Source organism: Peromyscus californicus, unplaced genomic scaffold, assembly GCF_007827085.1.
Source record: "Peromyscus californicus insignis strain IS unplaced genomic scaffold, ASM782708v3 Scaffold_8__1_contigs__length_139910024, whole genome shotgun sequence".
NCBI classification, from domain to species: Eukaryota; Metazoa; Chordata; class Mammalia; order Rodentia; family Cricetidae; genus Peromyscus; species Peromyscus californicus.
This window is the reverse complement of record NW_026294606.1, coordinates 51,834,239-51,846,904: the sequence shown is the minus strand read 5'-3', so window position 1 is coordinate 51,846,904 and position 12,666 is coordinate 51,834,239. Positions and strand designations below refer to the sequence as shown.

The following is a 12,666-nucleotide window of genomic DNA, read 5'->3' as shown; positions in this document are numbered from 1 at the left end:
AGGTAAAAATAGAAGAATCCTGTTTTACCGTGTATTTCTAGAATCATAGTGAGACCAGAATCCTGGGCAGGTGAGATTCTGGGCCTTGATGAGGCCTCCTCAGTCACCTAACACACCTGCTAAGCTGAGCCTTGCATTTAGGGAAATAGAACATGCTAGTGTGGCAGTTTCAGGATAGATAGTCATGGGTTCATTTAATCAAGGATGTAGCGTTCAGAGTTGTAAAAGGTGGTGCAGGGCAGCAGAGTATGGTTACTGTCTTCACCTCACTGGCCCCTGGATGATGGCATGAACCTCCACTCCAAGTAAGGAAACAAAGCTCTGTGGGAAGCAGAAGCAAGTAAGTAGTGGTCTCCATCTTGATTGTCTACTTAGATTAGGAAAGGTTTATATACTGTTACTTCATGTTAATCATTTCTTTCAAATTTTTCCTGATGTACTTTTTACCCAGTTAAAAATTAAGGATGGTTCTTATTTTTAAGCAAAAATAGGACTGACCACATTTTCATTAATATACAATTTTTCTGCAGGATAAAAGTAAGTCTTGTGGGGCCCAAGGAAATAGCCCAGCAAGTGAAAAATCAGAGTTTGATCTCCAGAACCAGCATAAATGTTAGGTAGGCATGGCAGCCTGCTTGAAATCTCAGCTCACAGGAGTCAGACAGGGGATCTTTGGAGCGATCATACTAGCTAAACTATTCTATTTGGCAAGATTTGAGTTCATGTGAGAGATCCTGCCTCAGTACAGGAGACAGAGAAGAACTGAAGAAGACACCTGATGCCAGCCTCTCCTCTCCACAGGCATAGGCAACACACACACACACACACACACACACACACACACACACACACACACACACACACATACTCACACACTCACACACACACACCCGTAAATATTAAGGCCCTGGACCTGAGGAAATCTTCATTCATGAGCATGATCAGAAACTGCTTTCCATCCCATTTACATGAGATGAACACACTGAGGAACTCCTGTAATTGAGCTGAGGGAACTAGTTGCATTTTGGCTGAGATATGACCTTTATGCCTTTGGACTAGTGAAGCCCTTAGGGACTTGTGAGTTCCACTCCACAATGCTCAGGCTATTAAATGCTAACTAGTGTTAACTTAGTCCCTTGGTCGCTGATGAAGATGTGATCTTGTGTCTGATAGTAAAAGCTGGTCCAAAAGAAGATTGGCTTTTCCCCAGTGGACAGATTCAGAAATTAGGCAGGATAGGATAAAAAGTCAAAAGGAGTAAGAAGGTAATAGAGAGGCATGTTGTATACCTGTATGGAGTGTCATAATGGAACTTACTATTTTATATAATTAATACACATTCATACAAAATGTCTAAGAAAAGCCAGATATGGCTTTAATAACAGTGCTAGGAATACTGAGAAGGATACCTGGGGCTTACTAGCTGGCAGCCTAGCTGAATTACTGAGCTCCAGGTTCAGTAGGAGATCCTATCTCATAAGATGATGTGGAGAGTAATAAATGAAAACCCCTAACATTGACCTACGGCCTGCCTATGCACACATACATACAAATATCTAAGAAGAAAAAAAATGAGAACCTGGTGGCCTGGCATCCAGCCTCTGGGAAGATAAGAAAAATGCCTGAGCCTGAGGCAGCTGACACTTCCCCAGGAGAAAGCAGCCAACCTCCTCTAGATCTGGATCTCCTTTCCTTGCTTGTCTATGTCACTATGGAGGACAGGTTCAAAAAATGTGTTCATGGATTGGAAGATTTGATATAGAAATGATATAATTTCTCCATAAATTTATCTATGGACATTTAATCAAAGAACTGTAAGGATAGAGATAAGTATATACAGGGGTGTTCAACTTCATGAGTCGTTAGGAACTGCAAACTAAGCTACCACAGATTGTGTTACATACCCAGGGGAAATGTTGACATTAAAAACATTGCTAAAAACTAAAACCAGGAAGAGTGGGAGCAACTGGGATGCTTACACATTAGGGGCAGAAAATAGTTTGGGCAATTTCTCATAAAGTTAAAAATTCCTGTCCTGTTTGTTTATACAAAAGAGAAGAAGCTGTCCTCAAGTGTGCATAGAAACTCCTATTCATAATTGTACAAGTCTGGAAGCTGCTCTACTGTCCTTGAGTGGGTTAGTGGATAAACTGTAGGTATGTGCACAATGGAAACCACAAAGAACAGACTGTTGACAGAAGTAGGGATTTGGAAAGACTTCAAAACGTTAGCCAGTACAAGATGCTGCACCCAAAATGTTACACACCGAAGGATTCCATCTATGGGGCATTCCTCCCCTAAGGGCTCAAGAAGCACAGGCTGGCCTACAACTCACTGTGTAGTGGAAGATAATCTTGAAATCCTGATCCTCTTGCTTCCGCCCCAGGAAAACTGGGGTTGCAGGCTGCACCCATCACCTAGTTTATGAGGTGCTGGAGACAGAACATGCATGCCAGGCAAACACTTTACCAGCCAAGCTACACCCCAGCCTCAAGATTATTTTCTCTTAGAAAAAAAAAAAGAAAAGAAAACCAGAACACCCTCAGCATAGCTACAGGGGGACAACCTGAGGACACTGCTGTTGCCCTCTGGAGTGGCAGTATAGTGAACTGCATTTTCCGCTCATTCTTAGTTTCCAGGAGTCTATTTCCTGAAACACCTGTTCTCCTGTGTGTGTTCTGGAAAAATTCAATATACCTATTAGATGTGCCAAAATTAAAAAAAAAAAGGGGGGGGGGTGCGTCTTGATTGGTACTTGGTTTCTTTTCCAACAGAGCGTCATGATGCCCTCTACGTGGTGGGGGCACTGGATGAAGCCATGGAGCTGCGGGGCATGAGGTACCACCCAATAGACATCGAGACTTCAGTCATCAGAGCCCACAAAAGTGTCACAGAATGGTAAGAGGATGGGAGGTCATTGTCTGTTCTGAAGTCAGGAGCCTAGTTATTGTTCACAGGAATATGGAAGAATTTCCCCAAGACAAAGTACTGGAAAGGATGGGGTGTCTCTTCAAGGTAAGCCTTTCTCAAGGCTAAGGACAATACAAGAAAGAACCTACTCTGTTAGGACATCCCAGATGACTGAAGAGTTTTAGCTTAAACAGTATTTCCAGGAACCCAAGTTGTTATTGTCTGCAATTATGTAGATGTGACATTTGTTTTGCTCCTATATCATGTTTTCACAAATTAAAACAACAACAAAATAAACAAGACAGGCCTTCAACTGAGACTGATTAATAAGAAATGTTGTACTTCTGTGGGGGCGCGGGAAGGACATTAGAAGAGGCATTGTTTTGGCCCGACCTCACTAGACTTGTATACCAGGTAAGAACTGCTTCAGTTAAACCAAAGCCCAAGTCACAAGTCCTGCATACAGTGGCCCTGCACACAGTGACCCAAGGGTGGGAATATGAGTTCTTATCCTTCCCAGAGGCATGCATCTGTCTACTGCCCAAGCCCATTCAATGCATTTGTAAAGTGCCATTGACAAACAGAAGGACCTCCAGCCATGAGTTCACTTCTGCTCCCTGTGTTTGGGAGAAGCAAGGAGGCTAGAGCAATTCATCAGTCTCTACTAATGGCAGTCACAGACTTGCTTGGCACTTTCCTGGTGTGTTTAGGAATGAAAAGTAACTCCATGCTTTTCAGTGTAGGTTTATTCACTCCCTTGATGACAGGCAAGGTGTTTATTCACTAAGGCACTATACCCCCTCCTGGCAGAGAGCCTGATGTGACCAATCTCAGTCTTGAGGTATAACCAGTAAAGAAAACAGGTGCAAGAATGCTCTGAGTAGTCTCCAAACCTCGGTTCTGAGACTGTTCCTTCTTCTAATGGAATTCCAAAAACAGGCTCAGATTTAATTGCCATTTATTGAATATAAATAGTACAGGTATATTTATTTACTTGTTTTTTGTGATGCTGGGCTTTGACCCAGTGTCTCCTACATGCTAGGCAGGTGCTTTGCCGCAGTCCTGAATCTGATTGTGGAGGTCTTGGCAAAGAACCTGAGATCCTATTTATATATGCATGAATTGTTCTGTGGTCACATTGCTGTAGATCCTTACCAACATAGGCCTCCACGGTTTGTGTTAGCATGCTTGCCTGGCATGCCCAAATCCCTGGATTCGATGTCAGCACCACAAAAACAAACAAAGAACAAGGCCTCCAGTTGCCAGTGTCCTCCTTAACTGTGGATAGATGACAGAATGCAAAAGCAGTACAAACTCTTGATACTCAAGACATAGGCCTGGGGCTGACTTCATTCTGTCCCTATGTGGCTATAAATCTCAGGTGCAGCCTCAGTTTAATTGCCTTTATCATCTCCCTCAAGATGTATGCTGAAGGGCCTCCCTCTGGACTTTTATCTTAAGCATCACTGTGATTATCTACCATGTGGCTCCTGAACTGAGTCTGATCCTGAGGTGATCAGTCAGGGTCTCCAATTCCCCTATTCTTATAGAAGCCCCAGAAGGAAACTGATGAATCAAGGGATTTGATTCTGATGGACTCAGGACTTTGGGAACTGTTTAGTCACAGACTTCCTCCCCTACTTCTGCTGGTCCTCTTACACTCTTCTCTGTGTGTCTTCTCAACACCCCATCATGTCCTCTAGGTTGCCTGTCACTTGAGAAACCCCATGTCAAAGACAAAACCAGCTCCATGTTGCCAAATTCAAGCCAACCAAATTCATTTCTCATCAGGGGACTTGCTGTGTTGACACAGCCCCTGAGAAAGCTGTGATAGCTGGAAGGTCTTAATCCCCATCCCACTCTGGATGGCTGAGCTGTGCCTAGTACTTCAGGACAGTGGCCTATATTTCAGATGCTATAATACCATATGACCCAGAGTGTCTGGGAGATGTATGTGATCACTGATATCACAGACACAACAATGTATTATAGAGGTCATGCAACCCAATATTTCAATGTCACAGGAACTCAGATTAAGGGAATGAAATGTATGAAATGTCAGCACATCTTGGAAATTGTTTTCAAAACTGTTCTCTAAGGAGGTACAGGCGTCCCAAGGCAACACCCTGTGTAATGCTCTCCACAGTTCTCCCTTTTAGCATAATACATGTGCATTGATGATACTGAATAAAATTTTCACTATTTTCTAGTAGACTTAGTCTCATGCTTGTAGGAAAAATAGGTCCTCTAAGTTCATTCCATCTCAAGATAGGATAGAGATTGTTAGACAGGTAGGGGAGAGCCGATGTGATTGGCTGTAAATCTGGTGCCCTTCTTCCTGTGCCCTCCTCCCTACCAGGAACCTTCTTGTTTGTCCATAAAGTTCCTTCCATCCTTCAGCATTCTGGTTCCTACAGTCAAGCAGACCTGTGCCAGAGCTTGTGCATACTGGTCCTAAAAGCCAATGTCACAAGGGTAATGGAGTTTCAAATGGTAAAGCACTGGGTTCATGCTTCCAGTAATTAAGTAGACTAAATACTCAGGAGACCCCCCACCAAAAAAATACCCACTGTATGAATTAGTTGCTTCTGCATTACTGTCATCTCCAACTCAGTACTCTGAGACAGAACTACTAATCATACTCACATGTATATGGGTGATCAGATAGGTCACCTTAGCATCTATTTGGCTGGAAATAGGCCCAATGCCTCTGCCCTACATTTGCCTTGTCCTCTGGGGTCAGCTCAGGCACATCTCTAGCCTGGCAATGGTAGTGCTACCCCAGAACAAGCAAAAACATCCCAGAGGGTAAAGCATCTATACCCTCTGCTGGGATCATCTTGCTCACACACATTGACTAGGTTTTATTTTGAGCCCAAGGACTGGAAAGTGTGAGCACTGGGGTAAGGGTGCTTCCTGCTGCTGCTGCTCAAACCCCTGCAACAGTAGAGCTGGGAGGCTGATGAAAGTTGTGGGGGAATCACATCTCAGGCAGCTGTAAAACAACAGAACTGGAATCCAGACTCCCTTAAGGAGGCAGAAGTGGCCCTGTGCCAGAGAAGCAGAATCCAGAAAACACCATATAACACATAGGAGCCACCATGAGAGAAGGACAGGAGAAAATTCAAAAAGGTATGTTGTGTCCAGAAAGACTATATGCCTGACACAGCTCAGAGGGATGTGCCAGTCTGAGGAGATGAATTCACACGTGATCATTCAGGCAGATCTGAACAGAAAAGTGTTAGCATTATGTAAAAGACTCCCCCAATGATGGTGGTTTTCTTCTTGTCTTCTAGTGCTGTCTTTACCTGGACAAACCTGTTAGTGGTTGTGGTTGAACTTGATGGGTCAGAGCAGGAAGCCTTGGACTTGGTTCCCTTGGTAACCAATGTGGTCCTGGAAGAGCATTACCTGATTGTAGGAGTGGTGGTCGTGGTGGACATCGGTGTCATCCCCATCAACTCCCGGGGAGAGAAACAGAGGATGCACCTGCGAGACGGGTTCTTGGCAGACCAGCTGGATCCCATCTACGTGGCCTATAACATGTAGTCCCGTCACTTTGGCTTCCACAGACTTTTCTACGGATGTGACCATTTTTTTTTCTCAGTGTCCACAGAGACATGCAGACACTCGGCCACACTCGAAGGAGGAGCCTTGTGTGTTGGGGTTGGGGGAGGACTTCTAGGAGCAGTCACCTGGCAGGGAGATGAAATGGGAATTTATGCTGGATTTTGCTCAGAAGGACTTTGGATCACTGCCTTCAGTTTGCTAGAAAAGCTCATTTTAAGAACTTTCTTTTCTTTCTTTCTTTCTTTTTTTTTTTTTTTTTTAATTATTGGATATGAAGTGCTCTCTTCGTAAATGTGGTATTTTGTTAAGCCAAAATAGCGATTAAAAAGAATATTCTACCCTCCAAATGGGTTCTTTTAAACAATTTATGTAGTGTGACAAAGAATTGTTTTCTCTGTTTTAATGTGTCATGGAATCTTAATGACATGGATCTGTTACTAATTTAAGCCATCACTAGATCTCACCCTTCTAGGAGAGTTTACTGAGGTACGAGAACCTTCCAGGTAGCACCTTCCAATTAGATTTTAGCAGCTTTCTTTGTCAGAGACATGCTGAAGAAACAGAGGCCAGTTTATGGCCTTTGAAGTTAACATAGAACAAGAAGCGATTATAAATAAGGTATTTCGGCAACTATCTTGCAGATATCTTTGTACTAAACTAAAAAGATAAAAATAAGTTAACTTCCTCGATATGTAATTATGTACAAAATGTTTAATTTATTTTGATCTCTTTAGAAGTATAAAAGAGAAAAAACATTCAAGAATATTAAAGTCTTGTAATGTTTGCTAATATAAAAAAGTGTTGTATTATCTTGCGTGGATAGTATCACAACAAATATATATATATGAAATATAAATTCACTAATGAACAAAGGAGATTTTAAAGTTTAAATGCAGAACTTGTCACTTGCATGGTGCGCCCTCCACTGTATTCACACATACTTGGCTGTTTCCGAGCAATCACAGGTTGCCAGTAACCCTGTCTTAGACCAGAGACCAGCAAGTGGAGTCACCGCCGTCTCTAAGATAGTAAAGGGATTTAATGCAAACATGCACTATTTTTTCCTTTGCTGTGAGGACGACAGTGAATGCTTTCGTGCCAGCATGTGCCAATGACATTGAGGGGCTCCAGGTTGGCAAATGGCACTGTTTTCTCAGCTGCAAGAATCTGTTGCATAATGTCAATTTTATTTTATTTTGGCATTTTATGTGTGTGTGTCACTTTAAAAAAATTTTTTTTTTGATTAGTGAGAAAAGAATGATACCTTGTGGTCATTTGTACCAGGTGTCACTCATTTATCCCTTCCATTGGCCACTGTGAGCAGATAAATGTCCTGAACAGCTTTGAGGGAAAAGCTATGTGTGATGTCTTGAGACTGTAGACCCAGCCAACTCTAATCCTCTAGTCCTGGGAGCTTCCTAGGTTGGTCCTGAGTAGCCACTATTCCAGGAACTCAAAACAGAGCTCTGGTTGAAGCAAGGTATTCTGTCAGCTTCATCCTTGTACTAACTGTTGGTACACCAATCCCTGGTTATGTGTGTCTACAACTCGGCCACTCTATCTGTCAGTTTATCTGGCCTGTCTGCATCCAACCAAGGAGGATGTATCAGCAATGCAGGGGGTCTCTTTTATAATTGCCACAGTATTCTCCTGCAGTGGTTCCCAGTACTAGATAACCCTGACTAAAGTTGCTGCTGGGCAGAAATGAGGCTCTTGATTGCATTATGGGTGAGGTCTTTATCTGCCTAAGTTATATGCAGTCAACAGTCAGCCCTTTGCTAAAAGAGAGTTTGTTTCACTTCTGAGATGTAAGGCTGTTTATTTTGTTTTTAATTTAAGTGGCGCATTTTTTAATTTGCATATGTAAAGCATTCTTCCATCTCCATGAATCATTTGATTTTTCAAATATTGTTTGCTCATTGCTATGTGTTTATACATGTTTCAAATGCACATTCCTAACAGTCTGTAGCTTCCCAAGGGGGAAAAAATCCCTACCACATACAAAGAAACGTTTTCTTGATACATGTATACACACACACACACACACACACACACACACACACACACACACACACACATACACACACATACACACACATGCATGCACTCTCTCTTTCTCTCCCTCTCTTAAAGGGAACTTGGTTTGACATTTCAGATAGGATATTGATAGGTAAACATCATTGCAGTGTGCAGGAAATCTTCCATCTGGCTGATGTGAGGAAGCAGAGCAAATTTAGATGTCACTCAAAACATACTCTTAACTTTTCACCATATCAGCTTCACACCCGAGGAGGGCGAAGGCTGCAGTACAGTTGCACAGGCCGTTCACAGCAGGTCTCTTCTGCATCCTGTCATCTGGGACATTAGACTTTAGGTTGGAAAGAGTTGGTGGACTGGGTTGGAAGCTTCATTGTGCAAGAAAAAGGAAAGGAGATGCTTAAGTACCACCAGTTTCAGCAATAAAGGAGGATCGTTATGTATTAGAAATCGTACTGTAGATAAATCATTCATGAGAATGTTTTTAAAAAAAAAAATGTTTGTCTTGTGACCATGTGCTTTTGGAGTCAGCCAAAACCATGTAATCAACTTGCACAAAAAGAGGGTACACAAAGAACACTGAGACACAGACCTAATCAAACAGGAGCAGATTCCTCATGGTGCTTGTTTATTATATATATTTAACCCTGCTTGACACTTTACCCAAGGGGACGGTCCCTTTATCAGTTGAATGTTAGCAGCGTTATTTCAGAGTGTGGTGACTGGTTAGAGAGAACTCGTATACTCAACCAATCACAGTTTCAAACAAAATTTTTATGTGCAAAGGACAGCAACCTTCTTGTATGTTCAACCACCAGTACGCTTTGTACATCTGTGATAACGCCTGTTTTATATTCAAATGAACAAATAAAAGCTTTTATTTTTGTTGCTCTGAACATAGCAGTTTCTTAATTGGTACCCTGGAAAAAATTTCTGGGACAGACCACTTCCATGTGAGGAAGGAGGTGACTCCTGCTGGGAAATGTATCTGACTCTGTTTACATGACTTGTTGCATAACTTAGTACAGATGACCCTGCTCTGGATGATGTATAAATCTTGATGTAGGCATTTCTAGTTAACAGCAGTTTCTATGGCAACAAATGTTTTGTGAAATGTTTTTTTTTATTCTTTTAAATATATCTGAATATATTTGTTCACATTTTGCTGCAAGTGTACAGATTATTGGTAACTCTTTGGGACAGACAGTAAGCATGTCTTGTGTGTGAACCTTTCTATTTACTGTGTCAAAGGGGAACTTGGCATGTCTGGACAGGTCACTGGTTGCCTGTCCTCTAATTCAAACTGTCTTTGCTTGTTTAATAACAAAAGGTTCTATCTTTTGCTCAAGATCCTTGGAGTCTTAACAGTTTTGTCTTGGGAAAGCCTCGACTAGTTACCTGCTCTTTAGCCTGATGGTTATAAAAAGGATCAGCATGAGGCTAGGGAAATTGCTTAGCTGGTTAAGCAGTTGCCACACAGCCTGGCAACCTGAGTTTGATCCTGGAACTCATATACAAATGGAAGGAAAGAGCCGGCTCCACAAAGTTGTTCTCTAGCTTCCACAGGGACACCATGGTACACCCTCCCTATATATATATATATATATATATATATATAAAACACAATAATGTTAAAGAAGGGCATGGTGACATGTGCTCCTAAGCCTAGCACTAGGGAACCTGGATACTTGCGGCTTACTGACCAGCCTAATCTTTGAGTTCGAGGCCAAGGAGAGACCCAGGATCACAAATCAAGATGGATATGTCCTGAAGAAAGACAGCTTAGTTGGACGTCTGGCTTCCACTCAGAGCTTATTCACAGTATCAGAACATAGGTGCATCTGCGCAGAGCACAAGGTTAACCTAAAGCCTTTGTGTTGAGTTCTACTTGCCTCTGCCCAGGTTGTATCAGGCATGACAAATGTTCATGCTGCTTTGAGTGTGCAAAAGGTATAAGACCTGCCTGGCAGCATCAAGGTGAAAGAATCTTGGAAGAAAGGGGTGTGTCTACAGACCCAGGTTTCTCAAAATGGCAACCCTGATAACAACTAGTCAAATAGAGACCAGGTAACCACAAGAACTGTACTGATGGAGGCCACTTCAGATCCAACATATGTACTTATATATATGTATATATGCATGTATATATAGCATGTTTTAGTGTAGTGTCCTGTACACTCTGTCCTCTAGGACAAGGCTGCAGTCCTGAGACATGTTCTGTAGCACTTTGGTTACTGGCGAATTATTCCGTCCTAGGAATCTCAGACTATGACATCTCAGTATGTTGAGATCCAATGGTCTGTCTACTAACATGGAAATAGTGGGGTGAAGTTCTATGGAAGAAGTTCTGGGGTGAAAGAAGCATTCCTTAGCTACCACATGGACTGTAATGTTTACTGTAGCTTGCTTCATCTGTATGTAGGCCTCTTGATTCCTGATCCTTCCCATATACTAAACATTGTTTTCTATTTTGTGCTAGAATGTCTTAATGGAATCCTAAATGACCTTTTCCAAGGTCCTTGGGTTTTCTTTGTAGCATCAGAAAGTCTAGAGATGTCAGCATTCTCATTTCCTTGGAGCAAAGGTAGGTCTACTCTGGTTGCCTTACACTGGTTTTTGATCTTTCGGGTTGATTATATGAACAAAAAAAAAAAAAAAAACGGAGGGAACATAGAACCAATACTTTTCTCCTGGTTTGGTCATCTGGCTCAAGTATTTGTGTGGGCTGTCATTTTATTGCAATTATGTCTTTCCATGATGGGCAAGGCCAGGTCACCTTGTGTCATATCTTGACTCTGTTCCCTACAGTATACTCAATCTTGGCTCCTTCCCTTGAAATAGGACTAAATGACCTTGTATCTGACCTCTGCCAGACAGTGGCTAGGTCATTTTCACTGAGATCTGACTTTCCAAGTAGAAGAAGTAGAAATATAAAGGGGTCAGGCTCCTCTTGCTGCCTCAGAAACCGGATGGTGAATGCCTTGTGTGAACTTGCTGAGGTGGTACCTGTTTTGCCAGGGTTTATCCTAGAGGCAGTCTAAGAATGGAGAGGCAAGCAGATAAGATACCCCAGGAAGCCTAGTTACATACCTGGAGTGGGAGGAGACATGTTCTTTCAACTTCACGTCCCACTCTGTGTAAGAGAAGTGTACCCGTTTAGGTATCTCCCAAGGGGAGTCATCAAATGACCCGTGGAATGGTAAAGTTGTGTGAACTGAAAGGAAGAAGGAATGCAAATGTTTAATTCAAGTTCTGTCTCATTTGGGTGTTCACTCAACACATACTTAAACAACACACCTCACATACACTGATTGTTGCTGAGGGTATAGATGTAGCATCCCTAGACCCAAGACCAGGCTATGAGTAATGAGGGAAGTCTCAGTTCTTCCTGTTTCCAGTCTCTGTCCTTCCACAGTGTGTCCATTTATACAGCAGGGAAACATTACTTTCTGGGGAAGATCTCTCCTCTTTCCCCACCATATACAAGATTCTCTGAATTCATCTAATCAAATGTATCAAAATGATGGCTCAATGTCTTTAGTTTTTTTCCAAGACTGAGTTTCTCTGTGTAGCCCTGACTGTCCTGGAACTAGCTCTGTAAATCAGGCTGACCTCAAACTCACAAAGACCCACCTGCCTCTGCCTCCCAAAATCTGGGATTAAAGGTGTGCACCACCACCGCCCGGGCTGGCTCACTCTCTTAACCTCTTACCTGCTGCTGATGTGAAGAAATTATATCCCAATTTTAGTGACAAGAGGTAGAGAATAGAAGTAAAGACAGCTATGGTCAAGCCCAAGGGAAAATTTGACATTCCTGATTGGTAAACTAGAATCATGACTTAAATGTCCACAGGACTCCAAGGAACCTGGGAACAAAAGCACTTCTCACGTGACCAGACCAATATTTCTGTGCAAAGCCTCCCCTCCTGTGCTCCATCACTCCTTCCCTGTAGCCAGTCTGACTTCAGTGGACCCAGTGTTCTCCTGCCCCAGTGCTCAGGATACAGATGCTTCTAAACCAGGCATATTGGTGCACACCTGTAATCCAGACTCTACTCAAGAGATAGAAGCAGGAGGAGCAGAAGTTCAAGGTCATCCTTGGCTACATAGTAATGTCAAGACTAGCCTGTGCTACATGAGACTGTTAAA

At 42.5% G+C, this 12,666-nt stretch overlaps 1 protein-coding gene across 6 annotated transcripts in view; it reads left to right on the top strand.

Moving 5' to 3' along the window:
* Dip2c (disco interacting protein 2 homolog C) overlaps positions 1-9,677 on the top strand; it is a 438,929-nt gene extending 429,252 nt beyond the window's left edge. For all 6 annotated transcript variants that reach the window (XM_052729332.1, XM_052729331.1, XM_052729329.1 and 3 more), the window contains 2 exons: positions 2,775-2,898; positions 6,207-9,677. In XM_052729332.1, coding sequence (XP_052585292.1) covers positions 2,775-2,898; positions 6,207-6,459 — 377 coding nt within the window. In that variant the 3' untranslated portion in view covers positions 6,460-9,677. The remainder of the gene's footprint in view (positions 1-2,774; positions 2,899-6,206) is intronic.
* Positions 9,678-12,666: the final 2,989 nt, after the last annotated feature.